This window comes from Macrobrachium nipponense, chromosome 12 (genome assembly GCF_015104395.2).
Source record: "Macrobrachium nipponense isolate FS-2020 chromosome 12, ASM1510439v2, whole genome shotgun sequence".
Lineage (NCBI taxonomy): Eukaryota > Metazoa > Arthropoda > Malacostraca > Decapoda > Palaemonidae > Macrobrachium > Macrobrachium nipponense.
This window is the reverse complement of record NC_087205.1, coordinates 20977849-21000348: the sequence shown is the minus strand read 5'-3', so window position 1 is coordinate 21000348 and position 22500 is coordinate 20977849. Positions and strand designations below refer to the sequence as shown.

Here is a 22500-nt window from a genome sequence, read left to right as displayed (position 1 = left end):
AAAAACGTGGCATTTGTCAAATTGAATATATTATACAAAATGCAGTACAAATTATTTATAATATATTCAATTTGACAAATATCACGTTTCTGATATTAATCCCCCATTTGGCGTTTTAATACCTAATTTGAGTACAGAAGAAAAGTCTGTAATAGGAAGAAAAGCGAAACTTCTACACAAAATAAACGCGGCTAAAACAGCCATTATTCTCAATAAAACCTGTATTAATGAAGGTCTTCTTCCAGCAAATAATAATAATAATAATAATAATAATAATAATAATAATAATAATAATAATAATAATAATAATAATAATAATAATAATAATAATAATAATAATAATAATAATAATTAGTTAGGAAAAACTCTCTATCACGAGAGTATATAAAATGTTCTAAAAGGTCCACAATAATACAAAGTGTAAAAAGTCCGTGTATAATTATACACGGACTTTTTACACTTTGTATTATTGTGACCCTTTAGAACAAAATAATAATAATAATAATAATAATAATAATGTCTTGTTAAATCGAATGGCTTAATTATCTGAGTTAAATCTTATATCCCTATATGTACCTCCGCCCTTGTCTCCAGAATCGTCTCACTCGTCTGAAGAATGACTTTCTGGCTGATCGGAAAGTCGACGACAAGAGCAAACCAAATTTTAACTTCTTTAGCATAGCTCCCGAATCGTTACCGGACACCTGCTGTAAACTCTACGGGATTATAACCCGGATTTCACTACTTCCCTTCGTACAGTAGAGATCTAGAAAATACGCTGCGAGTATATTTCTCTTTGCCGAAGTAGGATACATTGGTCAATTAATGTCCCGTATAACTGTGTATGAGAAAATTATGCTAAGGAAAATTGGGAAGACTCAGTATAAAATTAACTTAAAGGATGCAGATACACTATTTAATATCACTTGTTTAAAAAGAGAATATTTCCTAATAATAATAATAATAATAATAATAATAATAATAATAATAATAATAATAATAATAATAATAATAATAAATAGCAGGAAAAATCAAGCATTGCATCACAAATCACCATGCGCCCACAGGAGGAACATCCTTAGTACAGAAAGAAAAGAGTAAGGGAAATATAGCCAGTAACTACAGGCCTATCACTTGCCAATAATGTGGAAGTTACTGACAGGTATCATCAGTGAAAGGCTGTGTAACTACCTAGAGGATACAAACACCATCCCCCACCAAGAGAAAGGCAGCAGAAGGAAGTGTAGGGGTACAAAAGACCAGCTCCTGATAGACAAAATGGTAATGAAGAACAGTAGGAGTAGGAAAACCAACCTAAGCATGGCATGGATTGACTATAAGAAAGCCTTAGACATGATACCACACACTAGGCTAGTAGAATGAATGAAAATATATGGGGCAGAGGAAAACACCATCAGCTTCCTCAAAAATACAATGCGCAATTGGAATACAATGCTTACAAGTTCTGGAATAACACTAGCAGAGGTTAATATCAGGAGAGGGATCTTCAGGGCGACTCACTACTCTTCGTAGTAGCCATGATTCCCAAAACAAAAGTACTGCAGAAGAAGGATGCTGGGCACCAACTCAAGAGAAGAGGCAACAGAATTAACCATCTGATGTTCATGGACGACATCAAGCTGTATGGTAAGAGCATCAAGGAAACAGATACCCTAATCCAGACTGTAAGGATTGTATCTGGGGGCATCAGGATGGAGTTTGGAATAGAAAAATGTGCCTAGTCAACATACAAAAGGGCAAAGTAACAAGGACTGAAGGGATAAAGCTACCAGATGGGAGCAACATCAAACACAAATGAGACGGGATACAAATACCTGGGAATAATAGAAGGAGGGGATATAAAACACCAAGAGATGGAGGACATGACCAGGAAAGAATATATGCATAGATTTAAGGCGATACTCGAGTCAAAACTCAACGCCGGAAATATGATAAAAGCCATAAACGCATGGGCAGTGCCAGTAATCAGATACAGCGCAGGAATAGTGGAATGGACGAAGGCAGAACTCCGCAGCATAGACTAAATGCACGGACAATACATGAGACAGACTAAAGAACTAGCCAGCGATGACACATGGCAATTGCTACAAAAGGGAGAGCTCAAAAAGGAAACTGAAGGAATGATAACGGCGGCACAAGATTAGGCCCTAAGAACCAGATATGTTCAAAGAACGATAAATGGAAATAACATCTCTCCCATAAGTAGGAAGTGCAATACGAAAAATGAGACCATAAGCCACATAGCAAGCGAATGTCCGGTACTTGCACAGAACCAGTACAAAAAGAGGCATGATTCAGTGGCAAAAGCCCTCCACTGGAGCCTGTGCAAGAAACATCAGCTACCTTGCAGTAAGTAATAAGTGGTACAAGCACCAACCTGAAGGAGTGACAGAAAACGATCAGGCAAAGATCCTCTGGGACTATGGTATCAGAACAGATAGGGTGATACGTGCAAATAGACCAGACGTGACGTTGATTGACAAAATCAAGAAGAAAGTATCACTCATTGATGTCGCAATACCATGGGACATCAGAGTTGAAGAGGAAGAAAGGGAAAAAATGGATAAGTATCAAGACCTGAAAACAGAAATAAGAAGGATATGGGATATGCCAGTGGAAATTGTACCCATAATCATAGGAACACTAGGCTCGATCCCAAGATCCCTGAAAAGGAATCTGGAAAAATTTGAGGCTGAAGTAGCTCCAGGACTCATGCAGAAGAGTGTGGTCCTAGAAACGGCGCACATAGTAAGAAAAGTGATGGACTCCTTAGGATGCAGAATGCAACCCGGAACCCCACACTATAAAAACCATCCAGTCGAATTGGAGGACTGTGATAGACCAAAAAAAAAATCATAGTAATATTACAATAATAATAGTAATCCCCTAACCCACGTCCCTAAGATAAATAATAAATGGGTGTCAATAAACAAAACTGCAAAAATTTATATAAGAATACAAACGGCAAAGAAGAGACAGTCCTTTTCACGGCCACTTCTAGATTCTGGAAGAAGAGATTAACGAATAAAGGATTAATGGAAGGAATTCCCTTTCTTTCAGAGATCCTGTGGAAATCCTTTTATCACGGAACTTTCTTCTGAATGGGCTAAAAAAACCTTCTTTTTTCACATCTGAGATTTCGTTGGATTTTTCCGCTATCTACCAGTTTTCGATTGCTAAGTTTATAAAATAAAATTTCAGTATCCAGTTTTAAAGTTTGTCCCCAAAAACGTGCTTATATCAGTATGTAGTTTAAAAAATGCACGCAAATAAATATATATATATATATATACACGTATATATATATACACACACAATATATATATATATATATATATATATATATATACATATATATATATATATATATATACATATATATATATATATATATATATATATATCATATATGATATATATATATATATATATATACTGTATATATAGATATATATATATATATATACACACACTATATATAATATATATATATATATATATATATTATATATATATATTATATATATAGTGTGTGTGTATATTAATATATATATATATATATAATATTATATTATATATAAATATCATATATATTATAATTATATAAAATATAATATATCTATATATTATTACATATATATATATATATTATATATTATTTATCATAATATTATAATTAAATATACACACAACACAACAACTTATATATATAATATTTATATATATATATATATAATATATATTATATATATATATATATAATAATGTTATTGCTATATATAAATTGTTGCGTTTGCTTTACTTTTTTTTAAACTACATACTGATATCAGTACCTTAAAGGGAGGGACAAACTTTAAAACTGGATAAATATTCGCAATCAGATGAGAAAAATCATGGACCTGTAAATTTTAGCTAATATATATATATATATATATATATATATATATATATATATATATATATATATATATATATATATATATATATATATACGTATATACTATATATATGAGAGAGAGAGAGAGAGAGAGAGAGAGAGAGAGAGAGAGAGAGAGAGAGAGAGGCATCTCTGCCCGTGAAAGTAAAAACACTCCATTTTACCTGTCAAAAGGTCTGTCTGTCCTATATAGAAAGGCCATCTTTCACTTCGGAGGAAACTGAGTTTTAACAAGCAAACCTAACAAAATAAAACAATGAAACAGCTCAGGGAACAAAAAGGCTTGTCAAAGGAAGGACAAATTGACGGTGCCTCCTACGATATCCAAGGTCCCCCCCACTCCCTGTTCCCCAAGACTCTGAGAAAAATTATTTCCCAATTTAGTTCTTGGTACCGATTACTACCTTTTGCTTTCAAGTGCGTCCGTTAAGAACTAAATCAGTGGAATGCTATTAAGATGTTCCTTCAAGGAGGAATATATACATACACACACGTGTTTTTATATATTTATTTTTTGCATACATACATACATACATACAATCAAACTATAATATATATATATATATATATATATATATATTTTTATATATATATAAATATAAATATATATATATATATATATATATATATATATATATATATATATATTATATATGCGCTTAAAAATCACAGCATATGCACGTGACTTCAATATCTCAGCGAATACCACAGGAAATGATAGCAGAAATTCAGTACCAAGCGCTTCCTCGTGTTGCGTGAATAAACTAGTGAACACGTGAAAGTGCTAGGTACTGAACCTCTGCCTGCCATTATTCTGTGGAAGTCGCTTTATGTATATATATATATATATATTATATATATATATATATATATATATATAATATATAATATATATAAATTGTGCGTATATAAAGGATTATGCATTCTTCCAAAAATGATAAAAATACCATTTGTTAAAAAAATATCGTGATGATACTTAATCTTTATCTACGCGGCAAAATAAATTAATAATAAACGCCCTTATTCTGAACAATAACATCTGAGTAGGGCCAGAATACACCGTTTTGAAAACGGAATAAAACTCACTCTACTTCAAAATAATATACGCGTAGAATAGTACATACTAAAACTAAATTTCTCGTACAACACCCCTGCTGCTTAAAAATCATATATAAATAGTATACACGAAAAAAAAAAAAACGAAAACTGCAAATGATAACCGAAGCTATTTCTGCACTCTAAAGAATGGCTTCAGCAAATAATAATATTTGGAAAAGATAGTTTCTCAATCGAGATACGAACAGAAAACGTCGAATAGGACTCATGCAAACTAATAACACAATATACGCTAAAGAAAAATAGAAGCTCAATTCTGAAAGGCATAATCAATTTAGCATATTTAAGCTTAAAAAATCTTATAGGAATATTGGCAAATATTGAAAACACTGAAGAGGAAACCTTTAGGAAACTTAGGGTAGAAAAGAATGAAGATTTCGGCATAATAAAGACAAGTGTCGTAGCACTATCGCGTTTTCTGGCATCTTTTAGTATTTTGGCGCCAAACTTTGGACCAGGTCGCCAACAGCTGACTGATTTCTTCCCATGAACTAGCGTCACAAGGCTGCCTAAACTGGTGACGGAAGTTAACTAAGTTGTCTCTTGATTTTCATTACTATAAGAAACATACGCAGCTTCGATTGAGCGCAAATATAAAAACCGGTATTTCCTACTTGGTCTCAAGGTAGTGCCAAGATGCCAAACGTTGCCGGGAGACCTGGGAATACTCAGGAATGGAGGGACTATACAGAATATGGTAAATAACACTGAGAAAATCATCAGACACGTTTAAAAATTAAGATATGATTCAGAAATCGTGGAGTAGACTCACCTCTCGAGAGGAAGAGTTGGAGAATTTCGAATTGGTTGCAATGAGCGGCTAAGATTATGGGAGAAATGTTGGGGTCGAAGTCACTACTCTCCTCCCCGCCAGCTCGAACCTGAAGAAGAATAAAAGGAGGAAGAAAAACATGGATATGTGGACATCTTTGTTTTCCGCTCTGTAAATTAAGCATATAAAATAAGACCTATACCCCTTGTTGAGGGGAGCCAATTCTCATTAGGGGATTTATTTTTGTGTAAGGTTTGGTATTGCATACGCAATGAAAGATGATAAAAACTCTATTTTTGAGAATGTCTTCGCATACATTGGTCGTTAATTTGCAATGCGAAAGAGTATGGTTTAAGCGAATAATGATTACTTAGTCTATTTAAAAGAATACTAACTATTTAGTATTAAAGAGAATATCAATTATTTAGCATTAAAGAGAATATCAGCTATTTAGTATTTAAAAGAACACTGACTATTTACTGGTAAAAAATGAATGACTTTGATGCAAAAGTTTAAAGAAAAAAACAACTTTTGACTAATTAGAGGTTATATGAATTTTACCCAATTAGAGATCAAAATATTTTTATATAAACCTTTCAAACCTTACAGACAAGGGATGAGAATACTAATTTGCTCATATACAGATGAGGTCAGATGAAGGTCTCTCTTTTTTTTTTAACCACTTCTAATAAAAGTTAAGAATAAAAACGACACTATTAAGACATTTTCAAAAAATCAGTCGAAATTAAAGTGGGATCAAAATAATTTCAAAAATAATTTTGGGGACTAAAAATGCCACAAAAATTATAATTACACCGATGAAAGATAGTGAAATTCATTAAAATTTTGGATTACGAGCAAACCAGTTCTCTGGGATTTAATGGAATGCTGTGAGTTGCTTGGGAAACGAGGCAAAACAAACTAATTAATGAAAATAACCCGTAAAATATTTGCTGTGAAGAAACCGACAAGGGTAAATGTACCGAAAGCAAAGTGGGTTACTCAAAAGAAAAACAAAATGGAGTCTATACAAAAGTTGGTAATGGATTTCTCTTTCATTCTTCCAAATGTCTTGGGACTATTGTTTATATGAAAAAATGTTTGACCGTAAAAATGTCAAATTCTAAAGTGACACTCTTATGATAGTCAGTGAATACGAAATTAATCAACATCTAAAGATCTCTGTAATGTTATGTGAATTTTGTAAAAGTGGTTAGAGCTTTGTAGCAGAAAATATGTACATTACATTAGAGAAATTAAAAACTTTTAGTTATAACAGCCAATCACAGCATTTGATGTATGTTTACTGGTTGTTTAAACCGGGGAACACCACATGCTTATTGGAATAAAAAATTATGGTAAGTGTGTTACAGGATATTGGTAGTGAAGAACCATAAAAGTTTCTTAAAACCTTAAAATTCTATGATGGGAAAACCTCACCTAAATGTATCATTCATCACAATTAACAGGTTTTGAAGAGAAGGTTGAATGCCTCATGCATAATGTCCATTAGACTAAGAAGTGAAAATTCAATGAATAAATACAAATTATGTTAGACAAAGACAAACCATTTTTTAATTAAGAGAGCCACCTCGACTATTTACTAACACCCGATCCTTACAGTTGGTAATTTAGTAAATGCACCTTTTTTTTATTTAATTTACAACTGTGAGGGAATAATCAACAGACCGAGCAGTGCACAAGACAGCATACAAATCTTGAAATGTCTATGACTATATTTCAATCCGTGCTTGGTTTAATATCCACTGCCTTGCGAGATATCCACATGTTGGAGTCTATCTATGTCTATGTATCAGGATATTATATATAAGATTCCTCAGAGAGAGAGAGAGAGAGAGAGAGAGAGAGAGAGAGAGAGAGAGAGAGAGAGAGAGAGAAACTATGAGTCTACAGGGTTGGCACTTGTCAATCTTTCTTACTATTTGCTTCTGGAAGAATTGTAGCGATTTCATGATCGTTTGCTATGATTGTGGCCAGTAACAAAGACGCAGCGTGTTGGTGGATATTCATAAGTGAGTTAGAAATCTAGGCGAGTCGAACGGGAAAGATGAAAATGGCGAAGATAATGATGAGAAAAAAAAATACGGAAGATAATAACAATACGATAAAAAGGTAATGACAAGCAAACTCAGACGATGATGAAAAAAAAAGGGGGTACCAACATTTCATATATTACTAAAACTTACCAATTCTAACTACTTCACTGGAATTAGAGTTTTACTTTATTCAGTTAATTATTTATCGGCGTTTAGCGTTTCTCACCCATTTATTGACATTTGTTACGAAATAAAAATATTTTTACAACACAGAAAAATATAAAATGAAAAATGAAAATAAAAAAGTTAAGGTTATGAAAATAATTTATTATTATTGATAATAATATTTCAGGATTATGTAGGCATCCATATATGAAAAATAAGGAGATAAAGGAACAGGAATGTCGGGAGAGGAAGAAGAGTTTGTATATTAATAGGGGGCAAAATATACCCGGGCAGAACCATTTGCTGTTCTTGTGAGTAATTCTACAAATCGTCATCTCAGGCCCTTAATAATAATAATAAAAATAATGTAAATGGGCATCACACGTTCAAAATCTGAACAACTACAACAACAATGATAATAATAATAATAATAATAATAATATACTTTTAAAAGAGGGTCTTCTACTAAAAAGATAATAATAATAATAATAAAGGACTAAGGCTGAACACCTCAGCATAGACCAGAAAACTAGGAAACACGTGACAATACACAAAACACTACACCCAAGAGCAAATACAGACTATACAAAGGAAGGAGGGAGAGGATTTACTAAGCATAGAGAACTGCGTCAACATCAAGAGAAATATCTGAAAACCAGTAAAGACGAGTGGCTAAGGAGTGCGTGGGAAGGGGGACTGATAAAAGTGGACTAAGACCCAGAAATATACAGATAAGAGAATGAAAAGCACAACAGAGGAATGGAACAGTGAACCATTGCACGGACAACACATAAGACAGACCAAAGAACTGGCCAGCGATGAAACATGGCAATGTCTACAAAGGGAAGAACTCAAGAAGGAAACAGAAGGAATGATAACAGCTGCACAAGGTCAAGCCCTAATAACCAGATATGTCTAAAGAACGATAGATGGAAATAACATCTCACCCATATGCAGGAAGTGCAATATGAAAAATGAAACCATAAACCACATATCAAGCGAATGTTCTGCACTTGCACAAAACCAGTATAAAAAGAGACATGATTTAGTAGCAAAAGCCCTCCACTGGAGCCTATTTAAAAAATACCAGCTACCTTGCAGTAATAAGTGCTACGAACACCAACCTCAGGGAGTGATAGAAAACTATGGTATCAGAACAGACAGGGTGATACGTGCCGATAAACCAGACTTGACGCTGATTGATAAAATCAAGAAGAAAGTACCACTCATTGATGTCGCAATACCATGGGACACCAGAGCAGATGAGAAAGAAAGAGAAAAAATTGATAAGTATCAAGACTTGGTAATAGAAATAAGGATATGGGATATGCCAGTGGAAATTGTACCCATAATCATAGGGACACTAGGCACGATCCCAAGATCCTTAAGAAGGAACCTAGAAAAACTAGATGTCGAAGTAGCTTCAGGACTTATGCAGAAGATTGTGCTATTAGAAATAGCGCACATAGTGAGAAAAGCGATGGATTCATAAGGAGGCAGGATGCAACCCGAAACCCCACACTATGAAATCCACCCAGTCGAATAGGATGACTGAGATAGAAAAAAAATGATAATAATAGAGAAGTAATGGGCAGCCCATATTTAAACTACTACTACTACTACTACTACTACTACTACTACTACTACTACTTACTACTACTAATTATAATAACAACTAACTTTGGAAAATCGATATACACTGATCAAGTTCCCTTGAAGAAAAGAAAGAAATCGGAGCAAATAGGAAACCTATTTCCGTGGCCCCAGATCTATTGGCTAGAACGACATTTTGGGAGAAACTTATTAAAGCGAATGAATAGGAAATGCGGACAGCTGTGGAGGAAGTCTTGACTGTCAATCACACCAATCAAAGGCCTGCGCTTCGTTAAAGCCTTTGATTGACATTGGAAAATCGTTTCCTAACACATACCCGCGATTTAAATGGCTCTCGTGGGTGTTCGTGAGTGGCCTTTTTTTTTTTTCGTCTTCTTGTCATCTAATTCATATTCGGCAGCGTAATACGTGTTCTGGAATCTTCCGTAACATGTTCAGTCGTTTTCCTGTAATCTAAGATGCTTTCTGTACTTTTCTGTAACCTGAATATCAAAGGGTCGTGATCAGTCGGTTTTCGGTAGTCTCAGTTATATTGGATGATTTAAAAGTTTTCTGTACTTTTATGTAACTTTCATATCATAGGAGTGTCTTCAGTCGTTTTCCTGTAGTCTTAGTTATACTGGACAGTGTAAGACTATGTTCTGTATTCCTCTGTAATTCAAATATTATTGTAATGTGCTCAATCATTTTCCAGTAATCTAAGTCGTACTGCAGAGTGAGAAAGTGGTCTGTACTTTTCTGTAATCTAAATATTACAGGACTGTGCTCGGTCCTTTTCCTGTAATCGACGTTATATTGGAGTGCAAAAAGTGTTCTGTATTTTTCTGTAATTCAGTATTTTTCTGTAATTCAATGTCACAAGAATACGTTTAGTCTCTGAATTTCTGTGTAATTTTAAGAGACAGTATTGTTCAAAGCATTTTTTTCTGTACTATGAATAGCACTGGCTAGCTACTGTTTTGTATTTCTCTGTAATCTCCGAAGCACAGGGTCATGCTAAAACGCTATGTAAGTCTCTGTGATCTCCCCTTTTCGTTTTGATACAGATTATCTGTTCATGACGAATGTAAATCAGCAACGGAATTATTCTTAAATATATCGTGAACATTAGCGTGACTCAACTGCTGATTACCAAGTTTTAGATTAATAAATATTCCTGTCATAACAGTGAGTGACTAACATTTAAGGATTGTCATACTTAAAAGACAAATTAATAAGGGTTTTTTTATTTCTTTGGGGCAGAATATTGTGTAAACGAATTGCAAAAATTGTTTACTGGGAGTTAATATGACACATAATGTGGTCACTTCGAAACATCTCTCAATTCTTTTACCTACAAGTCTATCTTGATTTATTTTATGCATTACTAGTTTCTCTCTCTCTCTCTCTCTCTCTCTCTCTCTCTCTCTCTCTCTCTCTCTCTCTCTCTCTCTCTCTTAATTCTTTTACCTATAAGTCTATCTTGATTTATTTTATGCATTACTAGCTTCTCTCTCTCTCTCTCTCTCTCTCTCTCTCTCTCTCTCTCTCTCTCTCTCTCTCTCTCTCTCTCTCTCTTTCGACGGTCTTGAACGAAGTTTTAAAGTCGCCCCACTCACAAATGCACAACGAAAAGAAACTCTCGCCCAAACTTCTCAGTTGTAGGACTACAGAAGAAGTTCACTGTGAAACTTCCACCGTCGTAATTAATATGAGTGAGTTTCCATTCGAGTTTAATGAAGTATTCATCTCCTACGTAGTCTAAATGAATTAATTACATTTTGATGAGCACTTATGTACTAAAAAAAATAATGGACTCATTTCACTTGAAACCCGATAAGAAGTTTGTGTTCTTAACTTCACAATATAGTTTTTTATATGTATGTATACGTCTGCATGTGATTTTAAATACAAGCCCCGGTCTGGATTCGAACGTGGCTCTCTTAGTCGGCGAGGCTAAGGAAGCTGTATACATATAGGAATAACATTATTCATTCATGAGGATTCTTTTACAATGCAGAACAAGGTCAATATACCTCTTAGATGTTACTGAACTTTATTTATTAGAATTTCAGCAGCTTCTTTATATGATTTTAATCACTATGCATTCATATTCCTCCTTTCGTCTTCAATTTTCTATTATTTTCAACTACCTTCAAAGACTGAAAACTCCCTAAGGAATGGCCAGTGTGTGTGTGTGTGTGTGTGTGAGAGAGAGAGAGAGAGAGAGAGAGAGAGAGAAGAGAGAGAGAGAGAGAGAGAGAGAGAGAGAGATGTTTAAAAGTTTTCAAAATAATATAAGGTCAATTTCACGGATAAAAAGCATCCACTCCCCTCCAACTTGTGAAGAGGTCTGAAGTGTGTGTGTCTGTTTGTCTGTAACGTTCTCATCACCCTTTCAGGGAGCTTGACCATAAAAAAAAAAATATATATGTATAGTTAGTGTGCGATGTCATACTGGCGATACAAATCGGTGTTATTGAAGCACTCCTTTCAGTGCGGTTGAGTTAAAAACACCGTTCAGGCTGATAAACTGAGTTCATCATTCGCCCGAACATGTGTCACACAGCTGTTGTAAGATGCAACACATCTGTGTAGTGAGTATCAGTATATATCTCAGCATACGTATTGTACTCAAAAGTGTTACTCTTATCATGATGTTACAGTATGACGCGAAACGGATATATAACAACATCAAGGCTTTAACTACAGCTGTCCGTTATATTCTCTACATTTCGAGATTATACATTAAATCTCAACTCCATTACAAACTTCCTATAGTAGATTCCCATGAACCGTGCATCTGATGTCTAGGCCAGTCCCTTACGATGATCCTGATTGGCTGTTGGTAAGTCAATAACAGGGCTGGAAACTCTCAGTCTCTCGAACGAGTTCACATAGGCAGGACGTATGTCCCACCTCTCCTGAGAAATAAGTCTTTCAAAAGTATCTATCAGGAGAGGTGGAACATACATCCTGCCAATATGAACTTTCTCGAGAGATAGTTGCCAGCCCTGTGATTGGCTTATCAACAGCCAATCAGGAGCGTCGTAAGGGACTGGCCTAGACACCAGATGCACGGTTGATGTGAATCTACTATAATAGCACACTTTTCGTCGCATTCAGAATTTTGTTCCCCAAACAGCCTGAATATCAATCTGTTTACATGGTCTTCAGTTCATTCTATTGGGAGGGAAATGGAAGTAATACTTTCAAGAACTGTTTCGATGTTCTAGACCATCCTGTCTTTCTCCTGATTCATTTGCTTATGGTTATGAGGAGATTAATATGTTTTACATATGTATGTGTGTAGGTTGGCGCTTGGTAGTCTTTCCTATATATCAGAAAGCACTGTTGTGAAAGTCCGTAAGACGATAGTCATGTGAAAATCAAATAGAGAGGATCATTGTGAAAGTCAAACATCATGGTGGATGTCTAACAGAAAGCACCCTTATGAAAGTCGAACAGAAAGCATCTTTATGAAAGTCACAAAGAAAGCATCCTTATGAAAGTCACACAGAAAGCATCCTTATGAAAGTCAAACAGAAAGCATCCCTATGAAAGTCAAACAGAAAGGATCCCTATGAAAGTCAAACAGAAAGCATCCCTATGAAAGTCAAACAAGAAGCATCTCTATGAAAGTCGAACAGAAAGCATCCTTAAGAAAGTCAAACAGAAAGCATCCCTATGAAAGTCAAACAAAAAGCATCTCTATGAAAGTCAAACAAAAAAGCCCAAAATCTTCTTATGAAAGCATCCTTAAGAAAGTCAAACAGAAAGCATCCTTATGAAAGTCAAACAGAAAGCATCCTTATGAAAGTCAAACAGAAGGCATCCCTATGAAAGTCACACAGAAAGCATCCCTATGAAAGTCAAACAGAAAGCATCCTCATGAAAGTCAAACAGAAAGCATCCCTATGAAAGTCAAACAAAAAGCATCTCTATGAAAGTCGAGCAGAAAGCATCCTTAAGAAAGTCACACAGAAAGCATCCCTATGAAAGTCAAACAGAAAGCATCCTCATGAAAGTCAAACAGAAAGCATCCCTATGAAAGTCAAACAAAAAGCATTTCTATGAAAGTCGAGCAGAAAGCATCCTTATGAAAGTCACACAGAAAGCATCCTTATGAGAGTCAAACAGAAAGCATCCCTATGAAAGTCAAACAGAAAGCATCCCTATGAAAGTCGAACAGAAAGCATCCTTATGAAAGTCACAAAGAAAGCATCCCTATGAAAGTCAAACAGAAAGCATCCCTATGAAAGTCGAACAGAAAGCATCATTATGAAAGTCACAAAGAAAGCATCCCTATGAAAGTCGAACAGAAAGCATCCTTATGAAAGTCGAACAGAAAGCATCCTTATGAAAGTCACACAGAAAGCATCCCTATGGAAGTCAAACAGAAAGTATCCTCATGAAAGTCAAACAGAAAGCATCCCTATGAAAGTCAAACAGAAAGCATCCCTATGAAAGTCAAACAAAAAGCATCTCTATGAAAGTCGAACAGAAAGCATCCTTAAGAAAGTCAAACAGAAAGCATCCCTTATGAAAGTCAAACAGAAAGCATCCTTATGAAAGTCAAACAGAAAGGATCCTTATGAAAGTCAAACAGAAAGCATCCCTCATGAAAGTCTCAACCCAAAGCATCCTTGAAGTCAAACAGAAAGGCATCCTTAAACAGTCAAACAGAAGCATCCCTTATGGAAAGTAAACAAAGAAAGCATCTTTATGAAAGTCAAAAGAAAGCCTCCTTATGAAAGAGTCAAACAGAAAGCATCCCTTTTTATGAAAGTCAAAAACAGAAAGCCTCCCTTAATTGAAAGTCAACCGAAAGCATCCCTTATGAAAGTAACTAAAAAACAGAAAGAGCCCAGCCCCTATGAAAGTCAAAACAGAAAGCCATTTTTCCTAATTGAAAAGTAACAACCAGGGGGAAAAAGGGGGCATCCTTATGGTAAAGGATCAAAAACAGAAAGCATTTTTCCTAAATTGGAAAGTTCAAACAGGAAAGGCATTCCCCTATGAAAGTGTCCAACACAGTAGAAAAAAAAAAAACAAACGCATCCCCTTGTATGAAAGCAACAAGAAAGCATTCCTTTATGAAAGTCAAACAGGGGGAAAAGCCATCCCTATGAAAAGTTCATAAAAACAGGAAAAAAGGCATCCCTGTTATGGGAAAGGGGGGGGTCAAAAAACAGAAGAAAAGGGGCATCCTTATGGAAAAGTCAAAACAGAAAAAGCATCCTTTATGAAAAGTTCAAAACAGAGAGCATCCCTATGAAAGTCAAACAGAAAGCATCCTAATGAAAGTCACACAGAAAGCATCCTTATGAAAGTCAAACAGAAAGCATCCTAATGAAAGTCAAACAGAAAGCACCCTATGGAAAGTTCACAAACAGAAAGATCCTTTCATGAAAGTCAACAGAAAGCATCCCTTATGAAAGTCAAAACAAAAGACCAAAGCATTCCTTTATTGAAAGTCAAACAGAAAGCATCCTATGAAAATGAAAGTCACACCAGAAAGCATCCCTATGAAAGTCAAAACAGTGGCACCCCTATAAAGCAAACAAAAGCATCCTTATGAAAGTCAAACAGAAAGCACCCTGAAAGTCAAACGAAAGGCACCCCAAAATGAAAGTCAAACACAGAAAAAGCATCCTATGAAAGTCAAACAGAAAGCATCCTTATGAAAGTCAAACAGAAAGCATCCCTATGAAAGTCAAACAGAAAGCATCCATATGAAAGTCAAACAGAAAGCATCCTAATGAAAGTCACACAGAAAGCATCCTTATGAAAGTCAAACAGAAAGCATCCTAATGAAAGTCAAACAGAAAGCATCCCTATGAAAGTCACACAGAAAGCATCCCTATGAAAGTCAAACAGAAAGCATCCCTATGAAAGTCAAACAGAAAGCACCCTTATGAAAATCAATCAGAAAGCATCCTTATGAAAGTCAAACAGAAAGCATCCCTATGGATGTCACACAGAAAGCACCCCTATGAAAGTCAAACAGAAAGCACCCTTATGAAAATCAATCAGAAAGCACCCCTATGAAAGTCAAACAGAAAGCATCCCTATGGATGTCACACAGAAAGCACCCCTATGAAAGTCAAACAGAAAGCATCCCTATGGATGTCACACAGAAAGCACCCCTATGAAAGTCAAACAGAAAGCATCCTTATAAAAGTCAAACAGAAAGCATCCCTATGAAAGTCAAACAGAAAGCATCCCTATGAAAGTCAAACAGAAAGCACCCTTATGAAAATCAATCAGAAAGCATCCTTATGAAAGTCAAACAGAAAGCATCCCTATGGAAGTTAAACAGAAAGCATCCATATGAAAGTCAAACAGAAAGCATCCTTATGAAAGTCAAACAGGAAGCATCCCTATGGAAGTTACACAGAAAGCATCCTCATGAAAGTGAAACAGGAAGCATCCTTATGAAAGTCAAATAGAAAGCATCCTTATGAAAGTCAAACAGAAAGCATTCCTATGGAAGTCACACAGAAAGCATCCTTATGAAAGTCAAATAGAAAGCATCCTTATGAAAGTCAAACAGAAAGCATCCTTATGGCAGTCACACAGAAAGCACCCTTATGAAAGTCAAACAGAAAGCATCCTTATGAAAGTCAAACAGAAAGCATCCCTATGGATGTCACACAGAAAGCATCCTTATGAAAGTCAAACATAAGTGTCCTTGCGACCAAGAACAAAGATCTCCCCAAATCTTGAGCTACTCTGACTCAGATAAAAAAAACAAAAAAACTAAAAGAACGAAACCTTTTGGAACCTTACCTTGACCCAGTCATTGGCCAGCATCTCTGGAGTGATGCTGGGATGATTAATCAGCATCTCCACGATCTTGTAGACGCCCTCTGTTATAGCGTAGAGAAGGGCATCGCCTGTAAATAAAAAAATGGCGTCAGAAGATTCTATTTTAATTCATTAGTGAATGTTGAAAATGAAGACAATAGTTCATCTGAAGGGAAGGTTAATTATGTTTGCAAGGAGTTTGCTAGTAAAACAAAATTTGAAAACAAATACAAAAGTAAATAATTTAATACCCCCGTGTCTCAGCAAGTGGGACACCAAAGTTCAATCCCACGAGGGGGATACAGCTTGGATCCGTTTCTTAAATATATTTATTGCAACTCTGCTGTGCTAAACAAAGAAGAAAGAAGCTGTTGGTTAGTCGACTATGGTGGGAACCAATTCCGCAAAGTACAGAGATTATATATATATACATATATATATATATATATATATATATATATTATATATATATTATATATATATATATATATATATATATATATATATAATTTATATATATATATATATATATATATATATATATATATATATATATATATACATATATATTTCGTCTTGGCATACCAATCATACGAAACGGTTTAAAGGAGGAAAAATAAGATTAAATATTAAGAATATTAGGAACTGAAAAGTAGAGGGCATATTGTGAAATGTCAATTACGATACGAGGAAATTCAACACAGCGAGAGGAGAAGAAAAGAACTACTGGAAAACCCAGATGAGATAAGAACCGAGTTGAATCTGATCTAAACGAAATTGAAGACGAGGGGCGATGTATATACGATTAAGCGGCATTTTGTACAAGCAACCCCCTTTCCCCCATGCCCAAACAGCTCCCCCCCAAAAAAAAAAAAAAAAAAGTTTATTCAAAGTGAGTAGGTGTCAACATACTTCCTGATGATCCTTTCAGGTTAATGAATATAACAGTTGTGCAGTGTTGATTGATAGATTTTGCAACATTATTTCTCCCTTGATTTAGGTATTATGGCGTGAATATGACCGGGGATGCTATCTTTTCTTCTCTGAATTAAGAAAGGAAAAGGCTGAACGTGGAACAGGGAATTTATCAGATATAAATCTTTCAAAACAAAAGCTGAACTGTGGAACCAAGAATGGAAATTGAAAAAGATGAATCAGATGGAAATTAAAAATGGATAGGGGTGTTTGTATACACTCATAAGCTTTAGTTTGGAAATGAAAAATGGATAAATAGGAGTTTTATACATAATATTATACATATATATGCATGTATATATATATATATTATATATATATATATATATATATATATATATATATAAGCGCGTGTGTGTGTGTGTATATTGTATATATGATATGTATATATATATATATATATATATATATATATATATATATATATATATATATATATATATATATAAATATATTCAAACCGAACAATTTAACAGTAATTCCACTATAACTGCCCCAGAATCCCCGATGCCATATTTCCAGCTCTAAGTGAACCCTACGATAATCGAACTACAACTGGAATGGTACACATGGGCGGGGAGAAGGCTTCCCTAACAGTCTGGACTCTTCCAGGAACCCTGAGTTAAGGTTGGACAAAACTAGAACAAATTTCATCGTCAATTAGCTCTAGTGTGGAACTTAAAATTATCAATTTATTTCGTGACAATGAAGCATTCACTGTTCTCTAGGGTCTCGTATTTAGAATATTTTAAATGCTTTAAAAGCTTTCAAGGTTAAAAGAAAAAATGGATTGCTGCTACAGAGTAACTCTTCATAAAAAGATTAAAAATCCAAACAAATTAAAAATGTAAATTTAACGAATGAAATACAATGAAAAGATGCACACCCATGAGGAAGATGAAAGAATATAATGTAATGTATTACAGCAGAAATGTTAAAAACATGTCACACCATGTATAATGATAAAATCCAAGTACATAAGAGTAAATTTGGCGGGATGTACCTGACAGAACATGTACCCCAAGAAAGGGTGAATTAGGCATGTGTGTATATATATATATATATATATATATATATATATATATATATATATATATATATATATATATATATATAATATTGCTTTGTGAAGATTATTCCAGATGAGTAATATCAGTAAACATCAGGGTCTCTAAAACCCATCATAAAAGCCATGGTTTATTCAACAAACGTTTCGCACATTGCTCAGTGCATCTTCAAGCTGTAAATTTAACACAAACTCAGCGAAATATTACACATCACAAATAAAATTATTATAAAAATCAATTTTCTCATTATAAAAACTAAACTAAAACTATATTAAAAGACAGACCCAGTTATTTAACAACCTGTTAGAGTGGAGGAGGAAGAACGAATGACTAAGACGATAAACCCGCCCAAGACTTGAGTTATGCTACATATCGAGGAGCAGCGGATACGCTGGAGTTTCAGGACGGAACACCAGCCGTTTAATGTACAAAGACTCAAGGGTGGTGAGGTGGTTACTGTGGCTTGTACCACCAATAATAGAAATGTTTTTCTTATGGACTTCAATCTTGCATATGGAAGCACAGTTCCTAATGTTAGAAAATTCAGGCTGGCTCATTCTCTGTCACGTTCAGGAACTTTATCCTTATGTGACTGCAATATCTCATCTGCAACAACCTTCGGCAAAAAACCAACATAAATACCGGGACACCCAGGACGATTAAATTTGTAAATAATGTTGGATCTCATGAAGGTCGGCAATTGACTTTTTGGTTGAAAAATGTGCAAGTCTTCAGGGGATTAATGGAGATAAGATACATATTAAGGCAGCCTAACTCTTGCTCAATTATGCATTTCATTTTAGTTATAAACTTATTATTTAAGATAAAAGGGATGGTAGCGAATAATTTTTTCCCTTGGACACTGTTAATTTTACAGATTGAAGATGCACTGAGCAATGTGTGAAACGTTTCTTGAATAAACCATGGCTTTTTTATGTGTTTTACGGACCCTGATGTTCACTGATATATATATAAGCTGACCAACCCAGCACTGCCCAGGAAAACTTTAAATGACAACCAATGAACTCTCTCCTCCCAAACCCTCTCTACTCTCTCACTCACTTCCTCTCCCTCTTACTCTTACTCACTCTTTCTCTCTTTCCTATTAAGATTGCTTCAGTTACATTCCCCAACATTTGTTACATTTTATATTTAGTGTCCCTATTCATCCCAGCGACCTCAAAAACTATGGATTAGAAACTAATATCTGTAGGTTTTGGTTACTTTTACTTGTCACCACCTTCCCACCCCACCCCACCTTCCTAATGGGGTTCAACTTAGACTTAAAGGACATTGGGAGTGTCACTATTCATCTCAGCAACCTCAAAAACTCTAATATCTGTCGTTTTTGGTTATTTTTAAATGCCATCTCCTTCCCACCCTTTCTCACTCCCCTTTCCTATCGGGGGCTGGACTTGGACTTAAAGGGCATCAGGAGTGTCACAATCCATCTCAGCGACCTCAAAAACTATGGATAAGACACTGACATCTGTTGTTTTCATTTATTTTTGTTTCATCTTTTCCAATCCCTTTCCCACACCCGCCCCCTTTGGTGCCAGTGATGTCTTTCCCCAACAGCTTTCTTTTCCAAATGGTAAATCATATGTATACAAAATTTGGTTGAAATTGCTCAATGTGTTTCAAAGTGTATGTGGCACATAAATGCATACATACATACATCTTTATATACTATATAGATATAAATATATTCACCTACATTTGTTGGAGTTTGGGACTACTCCAAATATTATATACTAGGATCAAGTACATTGAGGAAAATAAATACGTTTCGTGAAGTAGACTATAAAAGAAATTATTAATAATTCTGTCAGATAAGTAAGATAAATAAATCTCTAAAAGCTTTTGAGATAAAAAAGCATAAAGAATGCGCACAAATAAAAAAATAACGAAAACACTTCATACACAATGCAACTAGCTCCCCACTGAATGTTGTGAAAACATAAGTGTAATGATGTGTCATTATTTGTGACTCACTACCGGTTTAAAGAATCAAGCTACTATAGTACTATTTCAGGCTTCTATGTATTGATTTTTAGGGACGAGATTGCTGGCCCCCATGACCGTGTTCCCCGTGGATAGCTCACAAAACAGTTTCTTTGAATGGACATTTTACTCTGTTTTAGGCTGTTTCTAGTTTACTTATTGTTACTTAATTCAAAATATTGCTTTGTGAACCTTAGAGCAATACCTATTTGTTGGATTAGCAAATTCCTTCCAAACACTGCATGCTTTTCGTTTAACATAAAAAAAATTGTCTTTCTTTTAATCTTTATTGTATGAATGTATAAAGAATAAAACTTTCCTTTGACCAGGCATGAATAAAAGCAAATAAATATTCATGTGCAGAAGTGTTAAGTAAATATAGAGCAAAAGAAAGCAGACACAATAGAATAAAAAAAAATACCCGTCTCTGTACAAAAGAATTTTGGCAAAATCTGTTGTTTTTGTATTGTTTAGTCTTTTCGTTTTCCCAGTAAAAATATATTAGTGGATATTTTAAAGCGCTCGGTCCCCTAACCTGCTCTAATGGCCCAATACGGGACCCGTCACCCCGGGATGGGAAACGCAAATCTATTTTAATATGTAGGCGTTTGACATGCACACGAGTGCAATACAGGTAAATAATTTCAAATTACTTATAAAACATACACACACATACACACATATATATGTACGTAGGTGTGTGTGGGGAGAGAGAGAGAGAGAAGAGAGAGAGAGAGAGAGAGAGAGAGAGAGAGAGAGAGAGAGGTGGCCTCAGAAGCTGTGAGCTTTCTAGTTCCACGCTCTCATCGACGTAGCTGTGACCCACTACAGTCGACTAACGACATTACTTGACACGTATTTAATTCACAACATAAGTAAGCAATTGCACAGCAAAAATAAAAAATAAATCCTTAAATTGCTCTGTTTCTTTCGGTAATCGAACTCAGCCCCCAGTTGGTGAGAACAGTATCATGTCTATTGGAACAGAGAAGAGAGAGAGAGAGAGAGAGAGAGAGAGAGAGAGAGAGAGAGAGAGAGAGTTACTAAAGCAATTATCTTATTGATTAGTACATTAATTTGCCTATAGCTATTTCTATGACTTATGCATGATCGAGTACGAGAATAAAGTACAATCTTACATACGCTTCGCACTAAAAAAAAAAAAAAAAATGACATATCACCTCCAAGACTGAACGTAAACATCAACTTGACCGATGAAAGTAATACGCAGGACCTTGCGATCCAATTACATCGATTCATCTATTATTGCACGAAACCCACGTAAAAGAAAAGTATCACGTAAAGATAAAAAATGATAGATTTTATGAAGACAAACGGCAAAACCTTGTGGTAAAAAAAAAACTAAAAAAAACTGGAGTGCGGTTTCACTTCTGAGAATGTGTTTACCACCAGACCTTTGATACTATGATGAATATGCAAAAAAGAAAAATAACTTCCAACGTGTATTGAACCACGAGGCGGGGGAAAAACGGGAAAAACACGAAAACAGCAAACAGTTATTTTATTTTGACCTAAACTACACTTTCCGGATGCGTAGTCAAAGACCCCGAAGCTATAGTAGATTCACATCAACGTGCATTTGATGTCTAGGCCAGTCCCGTACGACGCTTCTGATTGGCTGTTAATAAGCCAATCACAGGGCTGAAAACTCCCAGTCTCTCTCGAGGGTTCACATAGGTAGGATGTATGCTCCATTTCTCCTGAGGAATATTTTTGAAAGACGTATTCTTCAGGAAAAGTGAAACATACATCCTGCCTATGTAAACTCTCTCGAGAGACTGAGTCTCTCCAGCCCTGTGATTGGCTTATCAACAGCCAATCAGGAGCGTCGTAAGGGACTGGCCTAGACATCAAATGCACGGGTGATGTGAATCTTCTATAGCTACCTACTGCCTCAAGCGCTTCCGACGCAACAAACACTGACATGGCGCTGTCAATTTCGTTATCGGCTCTTGGGCCTCA

General features: G+C 35.1%; 1 protein-coding gene across 1 annotated transcript in view; it reads right to left on the bottom strand.

Annotated features, from left to right (window-relative positions):
- The window catches only part of LOC135224753 (transient-receptor-potential-like protein), a 210596-nt gene that overhangs the window by 71124 nt on the left and 116972 nt on the right, over positions 1-22500 (bottom strand). Inside the window, 2 exon segments of the mRNA XM_064264079.1 lie at positions 5847-5955; positions 16454-16560. Coding sequence (XP_064120149.1) covers positions 5847-5955; positions 16454-16560 — 216 coding nt within the window.